Here is a 17,591-nt window from a genome sequence, read left to right as displayed (position 1 = left end):
GAAGCAGTCAAAGAGGAGTAACAAATGAGAATTCAAGAGGCCTAAATTCTAGTCATTGCTCTACATCTGTGTGACCTTTCACTTCCTCAAGACTTCATGTGGCTCTCCTGTGAGTAAGGAGGTTGAACTCAGTCATGTCCAAGGTCACTTCTAGCTCTAATTCCCTAGGAACCCATGACCCTAATGGTCAAGAGTATGAAGCATTCTTCTATGACATCAGATGAGCAGACTTTTCTATTTTTTTTTCCATTAAATAGCATTGGTTAATTATAAATATTATGTTGTTCAGAGAATTGGAAGATGAACACAGTTCCTGAGAAATCGTAATTCTGGGACCATATATATAAGATCCCGTGTTTTCCCCAGGAATATTTTGAATGGGAAGCTAAATCAAAACTAAACTACACTAAACTAAATAGTAGTAAGTCAACGGACAGAGATTAAATGTTTTATGTAAGATTATCTGGAGAAAATAAAGGAAGCTAAATAAATTGCATTCACTTGTCTAGCAAGGAAGCTGGCTTTAATTTCTTGATTTTCTTTATGCTCTGTGGATATTTGATTTTTCTTTCAGTGCACTGAAATATCTTATTCCAGTAACATCCAAAAATGCAATCCAGAAAAGTGGCCTAACCCCAATTCACTCAGCAGCAGATGGACAGAATGCACAGTGCCTAGAACTGCTTATTGAGAACGGTTTTGATGTCAATACCCTGCTGGCTGACCACATTTCTGAGAGCTATGATGACCAACGGAAGACCGCCCTGTATTTTGCTGTTTCTAATAATGATATCCACTGCACGGAAATCCTTCTGGCTGCAGGTGCAGACCCAAACCTAGATCCCCTCAACTGTCTCCTTGTGGCAGTGAGGGCCAATAATCATGAAATTGTCCGGCTGCTTCTCTCCCACGGAGCTAATGTCAATTGTTATTTTATGCATGTGAATGACACTCGGTTCCCCAGTGCCATTCAGTATGCCCTAAATGACGAGATAATGCTCAGGCTGTTGCTGAATAATGGCTACCAAGTGGAGATGTGCTTTGACTGCATGCACGGGGACATCTTTGGAAATTCCTTTGTGTGGTCGGAGATAGAGGAAGAGGTGCTTCCGGGATGGACATCTTGTGTTATAAAAGATAACCCGGTGAGTTACACCCTTCTCTTCTTCATGTTGGGTCATCATCCTAACTTTTGCCCATTTGTTACAAGAAAAGAAAAATCAACTCCAACATGTTTTCTTGTTCTTGAATTATTGTTTGCAGTGATATGGGGAAATAAGCATAAAACTAGGCCTGAAAAGATTTCATTTTTTTCTTGAATTGGAAACAATGTTGAAGAATGTGAAAAAAGTATGGTGGAATGTTGGGGCTAGAACCACAGAAAGAAGAATCATGGAAAGAAGCATGATTCTTCCATGTCATGCTGAGTGAAATCACATCAGAACCTTGCATGCTTCAGAGCTCACAGTTTCACAGAATGGTTTCAAACCATTTCTTTTTCTTTTTTTTTTTTTTTTTGTTCCTTACAAAGAGGATACTTTTATTTCCTGTAAAAAACAGTAATTTTTTATAACAAAATTAAGTATTTATATATATGGTATATTAAAAGTACTACTAAATAAATTTTATCACTTCTCTCAGTTCTGTGAGTTTATTACAGTTCCTTGGATGAAACATTTGGTAGGCAGTGTTATTCGTGTATTAACAGACTACATGGATTATATCCCTCTGTGTGCTAAACTGAAATCTGCGCTAGAAGTACAGAGAGAATGGCCAGAAATCCGTCAAATACTAGGTAAAAACACAGTTCTTTCCTACAAATTTTTTTTTTATGGAGAATATATATAGGGGAAATTTCTTTTTATTTATTTTTTTATTTTATTTATTTTTTTTAATTTTTTTTTGTCTTTTTTTTTTTTTTTTCTATTTCTTTGGGCCGCTTCTGCAGCATGTGGAGGTTCCCAGGCTAGGGGTCCAATCGGAGCTGTAGTCACCGGCCTACGCCAGAGCCACAGCAACGCGGGATCCGAGCTGCGTCTGCAACCTACACCACAGCTCACGGCAACGCCGGATCCTTAACCCACTGAGCAAGGGCAGGGACCGAACCCACAACCTCATGGTTCCTAGTCAGATTCGTTAACCACTGTGCCACAACGGGAACTCCCTTATTTTTATTTTATTTTATTTTTTTTTTAATTTTTTTTGTCTTTTTTTGGGGAAATTTCTTAATGTCATAATTTGATACTTTTTCAGTGCTACTTTATTCCCAGATTCTGTTTTTTTCAAATCATTCTTAATACTTCATCTGATCTTAGATACTAATTTTTGTTTTTCTTGATACTCTTTGATTGTGTAATTAGAAATTCAATAACTATATTAACACTCTAACTCATTTTTAAAGTTAAATTCTATAATACTGTAGAATATATAGACTGTAATCTTCATGTGGACAGGGATCTATTTTATTTTTGCATTCTCAAGGCTTAGTGTAATGCCTGGTAAGCAGTAAATACTGAGTAAATGGATGAATGCTTTTTGATGTGCTCTCTCTGAGTCTTTACTGACAAATCCTACCACTAAAATTATGTATTACAAGTAGGCCATTTTGTATTCTCTAGGTTAAGGTTTACTTATAATCATAAAAGTGAATCATAAAAGTGAATCATAAAAGTTTCAACAAAAATGTATCTATAATTACTCCAAAGATGAACAAAAACTAGAAAAAAATCATAAATTTGAAAGGTTTTTCTATTTCAAAATATGAGTTTGGAAAAGTGAACTTTCAAAATCTTTGTGGTCATCAATTTCATGGAGCCCACAGAAGCATCATAGAATTTGACATCACATTTAAATATTCTGGTATTCGTTTCTTTTTTTTTTGGCCAGCCCAAGGCATGCGGGAGTTCCCGAGCCAGGGATCAAACCTGCCTCACAGCAGTGACAACACCAGATCCTTAACCTGCTAGGTCACCAGGGAACTCCATAAATATTCTGGTATTCTCCGTACATCTAAATCAGCCTTAAATGGAATAACAAAACCATGACAGCCTATTCTTTAGTATCAGGCAAATTTATGCTAATTAGTAAATTATAATTTGTAGTCAAGAAGATAAATCTGAAATATTAAGCCGATTCATGTACCGTATGTTAGGTATAAAGTTCAATGAAAAATGAGTTCTATAGTGCTTTTCATCTAAGCACTTAGTTTCAATCAGAGTCTCATATGTTAAAGTATACAATATGAATTTTGACTATTTTGACCATTGTAGCAAGAGACTTTGATTAGCTAGAAAAAAAATAATAGTTTGAATGCAGATTCGGAGGTAAGCTTGGGTTTCCCCCAAATGACTCGTCCCCTGGAATGGGTTCCACAATAGAAGAGATTTTTGTGACAACTAAAGCAGAAATTGTAGAGAATCTAATGAATAATATATCATGAGCCTAGAAACTGACTTTTGCAGTCAGACCTAGAATGGGATGGAACTCTGGCCTTGCCTAGATGTAAGATTGCTAGCTATATATAGTGCATATGACATTCAGGGCTGATATTTCCATGGAAACAAGCAACAATTTTTTTTATCATTTTTTGTTTCCTTGAGGGGAGAGGAATTTTTTATTTTCTGTAAAAAGACCAAGATAGTCATATTAGCTGTGTGACTTTGAGTAAATTACTTATCTTTTTTATGCCAATATTTTCATACTGCAAAAAAGGAAATGATGTAATTAGGTATCACCTTTTTGCATCCCTCTGTAAGCTAATGGATACAGTTGTTGAGCATCAGTTGCTGCTAACATCCCATCGTGTGTCCCTTGGTGAAAGAACACAGCACCAGCTATAGTTTTGCCAACAGATCAAACCTGAGTATGATCAAGCCTCTGGATCTAGCTATCAATTTGCAAAAAAATAGAGAAGGCAGGACTTGGAACTGCACCATAAAAATGTAGTCAGCAAAATCCAGGCTGCAGGAAACCTTTTTGTATCTTCAAAGATTAGTTGAAAGGATGAGAAGAGGATGAAGTGAAGAACCTGCAAATTAAAAGGGACTTACAGAACATATCAATTTAAAAATATATATTGTCAATACTGTAGTGTAAGGAAAGCACACTGAAATAATGAAGCTCTAAAGGAAGAGATTACTATGAAGATCAGAATAGTAGATTCTCTACAATTTCTGCTTTAGTTGTCACTAGGGGAATGAAAGAAAGAAGTTTAGGATAGATTGTGGAGGGAATTCTGGGGTGGCTGGGAAAGTCCTTCTGTTCATGACCTGGAAGATGATTAAAGATGATCACTTGATAGTCACTTATAAGAACTTAAAAACTATACATTTGGGCTATTGCTTTATATATATATATATAATTTTATAATAGAAGAGTTAAAAATACTTTCGAGTAAAGCAAAAACCCCTAAGCCTTAGACAAATTAATTTCCCAAAGGTGCAGACAGAAAACAAGGCAAGGATTTGAGTCTGTCTCACTTCAAAACACAGGCTCTTTCTCCAATACCACTGTATTTCCTTTCACAGAACAGATTTCACTTCTACTTGGTAATTCATTGTCTGTGCATTGGTATTGCAAAAGAATGAGCAATTCTTAAGACTTCCGAAAAGCAATCCGAGGAAGAGTAAGACCAGGAGGTTTTTTTTGTTGTTTCAGTCATCCATCATTGCAAGTAGAGTAAGTCAGTTGAGTGCTATGAGTATGGTTAACCACTGGATGTCAGGATTCCTCCAGGTATGCATAGGTCAGAGTGTTAGAGAATAAATTAAATGGTAATTTTTTTTTTTTTTGTCTTGGGCCGCTCCCGCGGCATATGGAGATTCCCAGGCTAGGGGTCTAATCGGAGCCGTAGCCACCAGCCTACACCAGAGCCACAGCAACGCGGGATCCGAGCCGCGTCTGCAACCTGCACCACAGCTCACGGCAACGCCGGATCGTTAACCCACTGAGCAAGGGCAGGGACCAAACCCACAACCTCATGGTTCCTAGTCAGATTCGTTAACCACTGCGCCACGACGGGAACTCCTAAATGGTAATTTTTTAAAAGATGGATTTGTTCTGCCTATTTTTGTAGTAATAATTTCACCTGAATAGTTTTTGAAAACTGTTTTAATTTTTTTAAGATAATTTGAATGTTTATAATCTTGAATGTAACAGAAATGTGATCTTTTTGAATATTGAATTGACAGTTCACATTATTATTGAATGATTGCAATGTGCTTTTCTAATACTTTACATGAATTAATTTGTTAGATCTTCAAACAACCCAATGGGGTAGGTCCTGCTGTTATCTACATTTCATGCGTGAAAATACTGGGAGCAAAGAGGTTAAGTCATTTGTCCAAAGTCATGCAAATACTACGTGGCAGAGCCAGATTTTAACCCAAGCCAGAGCCCACATCTAAGCCTGTGTGCAATGTTGCCTTCTCCCTAACTCAGGACACTGGGATAATATATTTGTACTGTAGTGATACTATAGATAAAGTAGGAGTTGAAAATAAAGACTCACATCAGATATTTGAATAACAAACATAAACTGTTTAGGTATTAGACATTGAAACAAACCTAACAATGAATCATGGATATTTGGAATCACTGGCATCAGATGTTTCACAGATAAACATTCATTAGAGAGATTGGTAGGAGAGAGAGGCAATAGAGAAGTATATCTCTAAAATACTCAATTCTAAAAAATAAATAGGAGATGCGAGCATTTGCTTTCTTTAATCAAGTCCATCCACGCATAGAACATATTCTAGTTGAAAATCCCCTAAGAGCCAGACTCTACTCTTGACACAGCGACAACCAAATGTCTGCCTTCAGGGAGCTTACATTCTAGAAGAATGGTCTGGAAGGCTTAATTGCAGTTTGAATTCTTCTTAAAGTCACCAGTTGCTACCATGTACATGCCTGTTTTTTAGAATGACTTTACTAAACATTATTCTAAAACAGTCTGTATCTTACAGGTCAATCGATTAATGTTGTTTTTATTTTTCTGCTGTTTTTCCCATTCACTTTCAGAGAATCCTTGCTCATTAAAGCATTTATGTCGGTTAAAAATTCGAAGACTTATGGGGCTCCAGAGACTCTGCCAGCCAGCCTCAATGGAGAAGCTCTCTCTACCACCAACTATTCAAAGATACATATTATTTAAAGAGTATGATCTCTATGGACAAGAGCTAAATTTGCCATAATTTGAAGTAGTATTTTAAAATGTGATTCTAAAAATATGTTTAAATGGGATTCCTTTAGAGAATTTCTTGGAATCATTTTGCAATACTTAAACGAATTTAAATTCATTGACAATGTTATAACTGGATCCCGTGTTTTTACGGAAACACCGTATTTTACATCTTTAAAGACCTTTACATTGTGATTTTTTAAGCTAGTTAGTATTTTGTATTTCATTTCTATTGATTATCTTCACTTGCAGCAAGTCTTCAAACTCTCCCTAGCAAGTGGCTCCTATAGTATCACAAGCAAGTCTCTCCTATGTTTATAAAACAAAGAACCACTTTCTCAGACCCACATCTCCAGCCAGTTGCTGGCCCATTCTCTCTTTTCTTTCATAGCTACACTGCATGAAAGAGTTCTTTCCCGTCTGCAGATTCACACGTTGTGATATGGCTTCTGCTCTCTCCACTGCCCTTTGCAAGGGCCTTAACAAATTGCTTGTTACTAATGTCAGCGAGCATCCTTCTGTCCTTCCAGCTGACTCCTGCAGCAGCTGACATTGCTGCCTGCTTCCTCCAGAAAATGTTTCTCCCTTGGCTTTCCTGACACCTCGTTCTGTCCGCTGTCTTCCTACCTCCCTGACTGCTGTGTTTCTGACTTCTTTTTGCATTGCTCATCGCCTGCCAAATCTTTAATAATATGCCTTAAATCCTCTCTTTTTATGCTACATTCTCCAGGAAATTTTATCCATGTCCGTGGTTTCAATCGCTGTCTACATACTGTTGACTGTCAAGTTTATATCTGAAGTTCAGCTCTTTCTCTCATGTGCTTGAGACCTGTATAGACAATTTGCATAAAGGACATTTGAATACAACTCGCCTCAAATTCATCTTGTCCCCAAATGAACTCCCTCTCTTCCTCCACAGAAAAGCTCCTTCTCTTTCCATCTCAAGCTCAATAGTTAACCCAGTTATGAATTCACTTTCCCAAGTCAAAAGCCTGGATTTCAGCCTTGATTGCCCCATTTTCCTTACCCAGTATAACAAATCACCAAATCCAAGGAAATTTATTCCATGAAGTTATCTTCTACTCAGTCTCACTGATTCAGCCCAAATACCACCTGTTCTCTCCTTTCTTCCTGGGATGCTGAGGTGCCACCTGACTGGTTCTCCTCCCTTCTGGCTTGCCTCATCCAACACACAGTCTACATATAACATCCCAGAATGATCTTTCACACTTGTAAGCAAGTTTCGCTCCCCCGCTTAAAATCATTCCCATGGCTCTTAGGATAAAGTGCAAAGTTCTTCTGTGGCCCTTTATGCTCTAGCTCCCTGCCTTCCTCCTTAGCCTTCAACCCTCCCTTTAACAATATTAAACAGCTTTAGAAGTTTGTTCTTTGAACCAGTGATTCCCAGACTTTTTGATTATGTGCATCAGTAGTTTTTGATTTACTAATTTTAAAAATAGGGTCATCTATTATATATATCAGATATACATAATATAATATATATCATAGATAGATATATAATACATCTACTGTTACTATTCCTCCATAAAAGAGGGGCCATTTTAATGCCAGAAAACAGGGCTGCCTGAAACTCAGTTATTAAAATTGTATGACTTGAGTTTTGAAAAAACTTACCAAACTGAGTTCGTTTCCCTATGGACAGGTGAAAATTTCATTCTGGTCCAGCACGTCTCTGAGGTCTTTTGTTTGGGAGCCACTATTACAGAAGAGACCGTGCCCTCTAGTACCTCGGGGTCTTTGTATGTTCTTCGTCTGCTTGGAATCCTTTTTCCATGACCTTCCCCGTATCCTCCAGGTCTCAGCTCAGAAGTTCCTTCCTCTGGGTTGGGGGCCCTGGGAGAGCACTTGGTATGCTGTGTTAGAAGTGCCCATCTTCCCATCTGTCTGCCCTGTGAGACTGTAAGTTCTATGAGGGCAGGGCCTATGTCTGATTTGTTTTGCAGTATTTTCTTAGGGCCAAACACATTCCCTAGAGCCTAGAGAGAGTTCCAAAATTATTTGTTGAATGTATTGAACAAGTGAATGTTCTATAAGACCCAGAAAAAAAGTCATCAGTGACCTGATGGTAAAATGATAGTTTTGAGTCTCTGAATTGGTTATACAGCCTTAATAATGCTAATTACTTAGACTCATTTTTCTTATTTTTATCTTAAGAGCCATTGTTTTCTCTCAATAGTAATACCTTACTGGTTTCTGAACTTTTCCAAATTGCGTTTAGTGTTAGTTATCTTTGAACAATAACCAAGTATGAAAAAAACCTTATAATTCAAGCTGTTGCTTTAACCCTTTGTACTCCCTAAAGAATATATTTTTATGTAGATTAAACTATATGTTTTTAATTAGAACTATAATGTTTCGTGTATGGGATTTTGTGATTCCTCTGTTGCTCTCCTACTTACAACTAAAATGCATTGTTACCTATAACTATTACAGTAAATAAAAAAATATAATGATATCAGTGTGCCATATCATACTTCAGATATTAAACTAAAGCTTTAATATTTAGTGTATTTTTATAAATACATTCAAGATATTTCAGATATGAAATAAACTCTGGTACATGAAAATTTGACATTTTCTTTCATGTGTTTTATGTAAATATATTCAAGAAACACTTGAATGTAAAGATATGAATTCACTGCACATGCTTTGGGTTGAAAGTCGTTCTTTTGGTATTTGTGAAGCAGGAGAAAAATATACCCTGTGAAAGTGAGGCAATAACTACATCCAAAGTGGATTTGATTTTTTTTAATCCTGCTTTGAAAATTTCTAGCAATGTGTTTGTTTGGGGTGATCTGGATGGTAAGGGAATTAAATTATATCTAATTAGGACTCTGTTTCTCCTAGAATATGTCACTTTATCTGGGAGAGGGCAACAGCTGCTCCTCCCAACGAGGCTCAGGCGAAGCCAGACATTCTGCAGTGGAACCTGTTGAACCACTATCAGGTTTAATCAACATGATAGCGTTTTGATGACCTCTTCCCAAGCTGCCAAGATGATCATGGCTGTTCTGGTAACTGTGGATTTTGTTTTGTATCATACAGAGTCTCTGGCTGGAAAGCAGGTATGGCCTCTCCTCTGAGTGTATTTTGTTTAGTTTTTCAGTAGGTGATCTTTAAAATAGTATTTCCATTTCTGACTTACAAAAATTTCATAAACATGTTGAAACTGAGTGCCTCCGAAGAATACAGTTTAATCATTTTAAATAGTCCCAGAATAGGTTTCCATGCATAGGATGACACTGTAGAAGATGTGAAAACAAATTGCGTAAATGTTGTCCAGCAAATATTCGGAGGTAAAACTCCCTTTGATGCCAGTTTTTGAAAAAACGGTACATATGAGTTAGCATGGAAACTAAAAAAAAAAAAAAAAAAAGGAGTCTTTTATGACATAGAGAATACACTTAAACCTTGTCATTGACCTTTCATCGACATTTCTATCTAAATTTTGGGTTCATGTCATATTACTCTTGTGTATATAGGCAACTTCCAAATCAGAAGTTATTTAGGACATATAAAAACTCTAATCTGCTTCAAGATGTTTATGAGACACAATGAAACACTACATGCTTATATCCATACTCTTATATTCACATGTATGTAAGTTATGTTTGACATATTCATATCTAATATACATACATACATGCATGTGTTGTAGTGTGGCATATTGTTACAGTGTCACATAATGCAGTAGGAAAAACTTGTACTTTGTAGTCAAACAGACCTTTTTAGCCTTAGTTTGAAGCAGGCTCCACTGATGATTAGCTGTTTGATTTTGAATAAGACATGAGATAAGTGTATAAACATCAAATCTAACATAGAGTAAGTGCCTGTGACATGCATGCTCTTGTTATAACCATTATTATTATTGTTGTTGCATAGTGGCAATGCCAGTGCCAGAGTTGCAAAGGTCAAGAACCTAGGTCTTACAGCACAAGTCTGCAGATTGTCATGCTTGGATGGGAAAATATGAAAAAATTATGTTAGCAGTATATTTAGCATGTCACTATCACTGGTAAATACCTTGAGAAAATTCACAGAATGAAAATAGCAGAAAATTGCCCTAGCACATAAAACCCCACATCTGCTGTTTCTTAGGAGAGCCCTGATCACCAGTTGTTGAAAGGAAAGAAAAGGCTTCTCAGGGGAGAAGAGGTGTAGAAGAAATAGACTGATGTGACCTCAGTGGCCTGTGTTATGAAATCTCAGGGAGTGCTAGAGATGTCTGGGGATTTGCTGTTTTGGGAAGGAGACGGTCTAGTAATTTGAATCTGGGCACTGGGAGTGCCTGAGTTCTAATGTCGGAGTGACCAGTGATTCCACCAGAGGCACTTGATGACGAGCTCGTATTCTGTGCCTTAGATTTTAGTAAACCGGAGACAGCCATTTCTCTTGCCTTGAAAGTCTTTCATCCCAAGGTGTCCCAGGGAGATTTAAGATAAAACTTCTGGGAAGCAGCTGGATAAGGTAGAAGGCGTGGAAGGTGTTACATGGGATACTTACTTGAGGATTGAGTGGGTGTGAGATACCAGCACTTGGTTCTTTCAGTTTGAAGCAAAGTGTGCACCAGCTTCCTCCCAAAAACTATTTTTTAATGCTTTGTGGAAGTCAAATAACTAGATATACCAATCGGTGGTCAACAATCTATGTTCCTGAATGTTTGAGTAACCCTTCTTATCTAGTTACCCCAGTTAATTTAATATTGTTTCAATGACATGACAATTTTAATCATCATTGATGGCAGAATGATAATGTTTGCTTGGGCTTTAACTCTTTGGAAGCCCCCTCAACCCAGACTCAACTCTGCTCCCAACCCCCTTACTGGGGGGCCTGCCTTCACAATCGCCTGAGGTACCCAAGAGGCGAAATTGAATCTGTGGGTTGGAAGAAGCTTCTGATTAAATTTGAAATTCACCTTTACTGAGTCCACCTTCCTACAGTGATTCTAGGCTATCTAAAGGCCCCCTCTTCAAGAGGAAGCAAAGCCTTTGTTTGGCAATCAAAAATAAAGTTTTTCAAAAAAGGAGTTCTCTTGTGACCCAGTGGGTTAAGGATCCTGTGTTGTCACTGCTGTGGCGTGGGTTCAATCCCTGGCTGGGGAACTTCCACATACTTCAGGTATGGCCAAAAACAATTTAATTAGTTAATTAATTAAAAAGAAATTAAAAAAATAAAGTTCATAATGCCAGTAAATTTAAGAGAGGTAGAATAATTTAAAAATCTTTCTAAATAGCAGGATTGGTAAGGGAAACATGGTAAGAATCCTAAGTCTGTAGAAGGAAAAGCATAGTTATTTCTTACAAATCATTTCTTCTGTAAACGTGGTGAAAATCTTGAGAAAAGTCTAGTTCATTTTAATATGTTCTAGCAAGACTCCTTCGGTAACAAACCCATTCATTTGTCCTGTTTTACGGTCCCCAAAGAATCTCACACACATCATTTCACTTTCTTACAACTACTATCAGAGAGGGACAGGGAAGGGGTTGATTAATTCCACTCTATAGATAAGGAAGTCAGCTTTACAGCCATCTAAGGCAGGAAGTGCCAGAGCTAGGATGCAATCTGGGACTCCTGACTCCAAATCCCAGGTTGTTTCCACCCCATCGTTTTTAGTACAGATTAAGAGTGTGTTGTTCAGAACAGCCAGAAAGTGGGGACAATCTCCTGTCAAGTGGTGAATGGATAGGCACAGCCTGGCCAGTTTATATAAAGGGATACTGTTCAGCAACAGGCTACAACACGGATGGATCTCCAGAGCATTATGCTGAATGAAAGAAGCCAGATGAGTGGTTGCCTGGGGCACGGGAGGGTGGGAACAAAGGTCGATTGCAAGTGGGCACAGAGATCTTTGGGGATTGCTGGAAAAGTTCTACAAGTGGATTGTGGGGACAGTTGCACAACTTGGTAAATTTACTGAAAATAATCGTTGGACTTCACACTTAAAGTTGAGTGAATTTTATGGGATGTCACCTGCATCTGAATAAATCACTTAGAAAAAAAACAGAAGGAGCACGTCTCTCGTTGACAGGTGGTGCCATGTTTACAACCTTGCTGAGGTAGCCCAGCTCAACAATGGAATCCTCTGGCTCAGAGGAGAGCACTTGGTTCTTGTGCTGGCAGCACATGATTTATTAGTTTTTTGCTCTGCAGATAAGACCATTAAAAGCAGATGATGACACAGCATGTAAGGGCGGCAGCATGCTTGCTGCCTTCACCTATCTTGGTGGCCCTTGAGCCCAGACAAACAGCCTGCTCTGCCAACTTCTGACATTTTCTTTTCTTTTTTCTTTTTCTTTAATTTATATTGGAATGTAGTTGACTTACAGTGTTGTGTTAGTCTCAGGTGTACAGCAAAGTGAGTCCATTATACATATACATATATATCCATTCCTTTGCAGATTCCTTTCGATGTAGGTTATTAGACAGTATTGAGCAGATTTCCCTGTGCTGTACAGGAAGTCCTCCAATCTCTGACATTTTCATGCTGGTGGTAATGACTTTCCCACTTTATATCTTATTATCATCACTATTTACTAAACACACAAAAACTATACAGATGGAAGAGCTAAAAAGGAAGCTTTCCTGTCCCACTGAGGGCATAAATTGACAAGGAATCATGTTACTGCAGACTGGGTCCCTTGAAAAGCAGCTCTGGTTCCCTGGAGGTGCAGTGGAAGGGAAACAAGGAGAGATGGGGGATGGCATTCCAGGGGGAATCAGAGAAGGCAAATGCTCCAAAGGCTGTGGATCTCACAAACACGGGGGCTCTTCTGAAAGAGAGGTCAGTGAGGAACCGCTGTGAGTCTGTGCGACAAGGCAGTGCCTTCGATTTCCCGAAAAATTTGCCAGTAAAAAAGCTCAGAAACGAGACACCAACCTCGAGCACTGATGGGTCCCATCACTGGACACAGCAAATACCCATATTCCTGAAATTTGACACTGAATTTACCTTTTCTTTTTTTTTTTTTCCGGCTGTGCCCATGGCAAGGGATCGAACCTGTGCCACAGAAGTGACAAAGCCAAACCCTCAACCATTAGACCACAAGGGAACTCCTGAATTTACCTTTCTAGCCCCTCTTCACAGCAGGATCTCAGCTCTCCTGTCCTTTTAGTTACCACCTTCTTGCAGGACTGGTGTTTTCTCAAGGGGCGGTTGTCATAAACCTGAGGAGGGAGGCTCCCCAGGGAGCAGATCCAAGTCTTGGGTGCTGACTCTCCACATCAGTCTTCCTGATACACACTGAGCAAACCTGTCCAAAACCATAAACTGACACTTGGGGCACTACTAAAGGAGTTGCCGAAATGAACCAAAGCCTTCCAGTCCATCCAAGTAAAATTTTCTTTATTAGGACTTGATACAACACATACCAAATCTGCTCCCGGTTTCGTAAGTGCAATTCTGTATTTCTGATCTGCCTTGTAAGATGGAAAACCTGGTGGATGAAATTCAGCTCTTCTCTCCTCATTTCGGACTTTTTTTCTGGAAATCATCTTTTGATCGTTGCCAATTTAACATGATCAGTTTATCTTTCCATTTCATGAGGCTCATTTTCACATGTTTGAAGCAATTCTGCAAAGGCGATTTGAACCCACTACACACAAGGCAAATGGGAGGCTGCTCTATTAAAGATTTCTGTCTTTCATCCCATTCGTCTTTTATTTTGGTACATTTTGAAATGACAAACTAGGAAACTTCAATATGAGAAGCAGCTTGGACTTAGGGAACGTAACACTCATTATCACTTACTAGCTGGGTAGGCTTAAAGAGACTTTTTAACCTCTCAGAACCTCAGAACCCATTTTCACCCTTTGTAAAATGGGAGGCAGAGTATCTATTTCATCAAGTTGCCTCACTCGCAGCAAGTGGCAGCTACACACAATTATTCAACGGAGAATCAGATTACTATGTTAGACTGCCTGGCGCATTGTACGTGAAAATGTTTTGTAAACTATAAACATTATACAATGGCAAGATATTATTTTTATAAATAGCTCTAATAATTTTAAATTTGACTCATGCTCACGACCGCAGGCTGACATAGCTGGGAGGTTTGCTTGGCTGCCAAGCCTGAGAGAGAAGACTTGATAAGGGTATTTGCCAGTTCTCATCTGATCCGGGTGGCCTGTTTGGTTGTTGTCCGTGCAGAGCCTGACCTTTGCCTGACTTCCCCCCCGGGAGCCTGTCTCCAGCTATCTGAGAAGCTTCCAGCAGACAGACTGAGTGAAGTCGGAAGCTTCACTTCCTTAGGGGTCATTGCATTCACTGGGCAGCCTTATGACCAACCAACCGTAGGAAATGTTGAAAACCCAAATCCTTCTGTGTGAGGGGAAACAGGTTAGATTTGGTTCAGGAAGCAACCTGGCACCTGTACAGTGAGAGAGAAGAGCTAAGCCTTAAAAAAAATAGGGGGTAAAGAGAGGGTGAGAATTAGGAATAACTTGTAGATAGACATTTGATATTCATGAATGTAAGAGAATGTCCAGTTTCCCAATTTTGTAAATAGCATTGTAGGATATGATTTTTGTGTTTTCTTTCTTTCTTTTTTTTTTTTTTTGCTTTTTTTAGGGCCACGCCCACGGCCTATGGAGGTTCCCAGGCTAGGAGTGTAATCAGAGCTATAGCTGCCGGCCCACACCACAGCAAGCCAGATCCAAGCCACGTCTGTGACCTACACCACAGCTCATGGCAACGCCGGATCCGTAACACACTGAGCGAGGCCAGGGATCGAACCAGGGTCCTCATGGATCCTAGTCAGGTTCATTACTGCTGCGCCACAAAGGGAACTCTGATTTTTGTGTTTTCTTATCAGCAAATGTCATCCTGAGATATGAACTGGTCGTGATCAGTAGAGCCAATTTGTTAGCGTGGGGACCATGCTCAGAGGCAGAATTATAGTGAAGCTGGAGCTTCTGGGCCCTTGTGAGTGTTGGGGGTTCCAGGAATAGTGGAATGCTGAGGGGAGTGTTGGGGGCAGCTGAGAAGCCAGGTTATAATTAGGCAGCATTTCTCTATAAGCGTTTCTGATAAGTTGTTTCAGAAGAAAGGAGCTATAATTACCTAAGATCTAGTAGCTTGTTATGATTCTATTGGTATTTTATATAGTCTATAACTAATTTTGTATTTAAATTTTATATTATTATTTTTTAAGAGGGCCCCAACACTGTAAAATCCCCAGGCTCTATAAGACCTGGATCTACCCCCTAACTATAATGCAAATCATCTGGTGGCTTTTTTTTTTTTTTTTTTAAGCTATACTTTCTGAACTGCTGAGAGTTCTGTTAGGCCTCAGGTGAATGGGCAGATTATGGCTCCTCCCTTTGGAGAAAATGCCTTTCCTGTGAAGACAAATTTAAATCAAGCAATCCCAAATAGGATGCTGCCTGCAGTGGAGTTTTGTGGGAGTGGGGAGAATTAAGCTGGGCTCGGGCCTCAGGAAAGCACACCCTGGCCCCGAAATGTTGCTTAAGAGCAAGGTGGAGGAGATGCAGGCAAGGGGAGGAACTTACCCGGAGGCTTGGGGATGGAGCCAGTGGGGATGGAGTTCAGAAGCCCAGGGTGGCTGAGGGTGAGGGCTGGAGGAGGAGGTAAGCCAAGCTGAGGCTGGAGAGGGGAGCAGGGCCTGAGCCTGGAGGGACCAGGGGGCGCGGGGAAGAGTCTCTCTGAAGGACAATGGAAGCCCTTCGAGGGTTTGAGGCAGGGAATGACCTGAAGCGATTTACGTTCGAAAAAAACCCTCCTCTGGCCATATTGTGGCAAAGGGAAAAATGCCAGTCATCAAAGAAAATGAGGAAGGGGACCGGGGGAGTGGTCAGACATGAAGCAGGTCTCAAGAGCTTGTGACCGAACATGACAATGTTGCTGAGAGAAGGAGCCAAAGGTGACACACAGGCTCCACGACTGGATGGATGAGGAACTGATTTAGAAAACAAACGTGAAAGCCTGGGGGCAGGGAAGGTGGAAGGAGGGAAACCAAGCTACCAGTTTGGAGCAAGTTGAGTTTTTGGTGCCAGTGAGCCTCCCCCCCACCCCCCATGAAGTTTTTCTCGGTAGCTTCACAAAACATTCTTGAGGGTACAGTAAAGTTACGTGTCATTGGAAATCTTGGCCCTCTGGGGTCCTTTCAAATCGCTGAAACTCCACGTATCAAATCTGTGAGTGCCAAGTGCCTATGGCGGAATGAAGCCAAGGACCAGGGGAAATGAAAGTTTTGTTAAATGCTCTCATATAATATGTTGGTTTAACTCTGCCTTGTGGTTGTAAATAAGGAATGCCTACACAAAGGGTTTGAAATATGAACAATTCCTGAAATAACCAAATTCTTCCTGAACTGTGGGGTATTAAAGAAAACAAAGGGGAGTTCCCCTCGCGGCACAGCGGAAATGAATCCAACTAGGAACCGTGAGGTTGTGGGTGGGTCTGGCCTCACTCAGTGGTGTTGCCATGAGCTGTGGAGTAGGTTGCAGACCCACTCGGATCTGGTGTGGCTGTGGCTATGGTATAGGCCTGCAGCTGCATCTCCAATTCAACCCCCCACCTGGGAACCTCCATATGCTGCAGGTGTGGCCATAAAAAACGAAAAAAAAAAAAAAGAGAGAGAGAGAAGAAAAGAAAACAAAGAATCAATCAATAGGCTCTCTCGACATTTCTGAACATTAAGAGCTATAAATACATAAGCCACAAGCTGAGAAATTCACCTTTAGGCAGAGAGAGTCTCCCTCCATATAGAAGATTGGGCTGAAGCAGTTATTACTTACAAGTGAAATTAGGAGGGCTCTGATCACTGCCTATAAACACTGCTTACTGAAATATCAGCTCTGCTGGTGGGGCTAGTATTTCTGAGTTTTGGAGGTTGTGACTCCATTAATACCAGGACACTTGCTGGGATTAACAGTTGCCTGTACTAAAGAAGGCACACCATGGCTATGGGATAATGTTAAGAGAGTTCCACTTAACGTTAGATGATGATAAAGTTCAAAACTCCTTGACGTGGCCTTTCAAATAAAAAACATTTAACATCTATATGTACCTACCATGTGACAGACACGATGGTGGGGGCTACAAAAAATAAAAAATAAAAAGCGTTGCCGGGCTGGTAAGAACCAGGGCCACATGCTGACTAATGCACCATTTTTGTTCATGTTTTTGTTTTCATACTCCTATGTGTTTGCTCAGAGGCTGCGCTCTCCAACTGGAAATCTCTTTTGATGGCTTCTGTGTCTTTTCTGACTGCACCCTCGTGGGTTGCATGGCTTCTTCATGTTGGCACCTTGGCAGGGCTGTCACTGCAGTATTGCTGTCAGCTGTCTGTCTCTCTCCCAGGAGTGTGAGCTCCTGGGGGCAGGGAATAGATCGATTGCTATTTTTCTGTTGGTAAGTTTAGCATTCAGC

The 17,591-nt window shown here is 39.9% G+C and overlaps 1 protein-coding gene across 9 annotated transcripts in view; it reads left to right on the top strand.

The window, feature by feature from the left end:
- The window catches only part of ASB15 (ankyrin repeat and SOCS box containing 15), a 55,950-nt gene extending 47,293 nt beyond the window's left edge, over positions 1-8,657 (top strand). For 7 of the 9 annotated variants that reach the window (XM_047763566.1, XM_047763561.1, XM_047763562.1 and 4 more), the window contains 3 exons: positions 575-1,145; positions 1,642-1,795; positions 6,022-8,657. In XM_047763566.1, the coding sequence (XP_047619522.1) occupies positions 575-1,145; positions 1,642-1,795; positions 6,022-6,194 (898 nt within the window). In that variant the 3' untranslated portion in view covers positions 6,195-8,657. The remainder of the gene's footprint in view (positions 1-574; positions 1,146-1,641; positions 1,796-6,021) is intronic. The other 2 variants (XR_007132656.1, XM_047763568.1) reach the window with 2 other exon arrangements.
- The last annotated feature ends 8,934 nt before the right edge of the window (positions 8,658-17,591 follow it).

This window comes from Phacochoerus africanus, chromosome 16 (assembly GCF_016906955.1).
Source record: "Phacochoerus africanus isolate WHEZ1 chromosome 16, ROS_Pafr_v1, whole genome shotgun sequence".
Taxonomy (NCBI): Eukaryota; Metazoa; Chordata; class Mammalia; order Artiodactyla; family Suidae; genus Phacochoerus; species Phacochoerus africanus.
The sequence above is the reverse complement of the archived record's forward strand: the minus strand, read 5'-3'. Positions and strand labels throughout refer to the sequence as shown.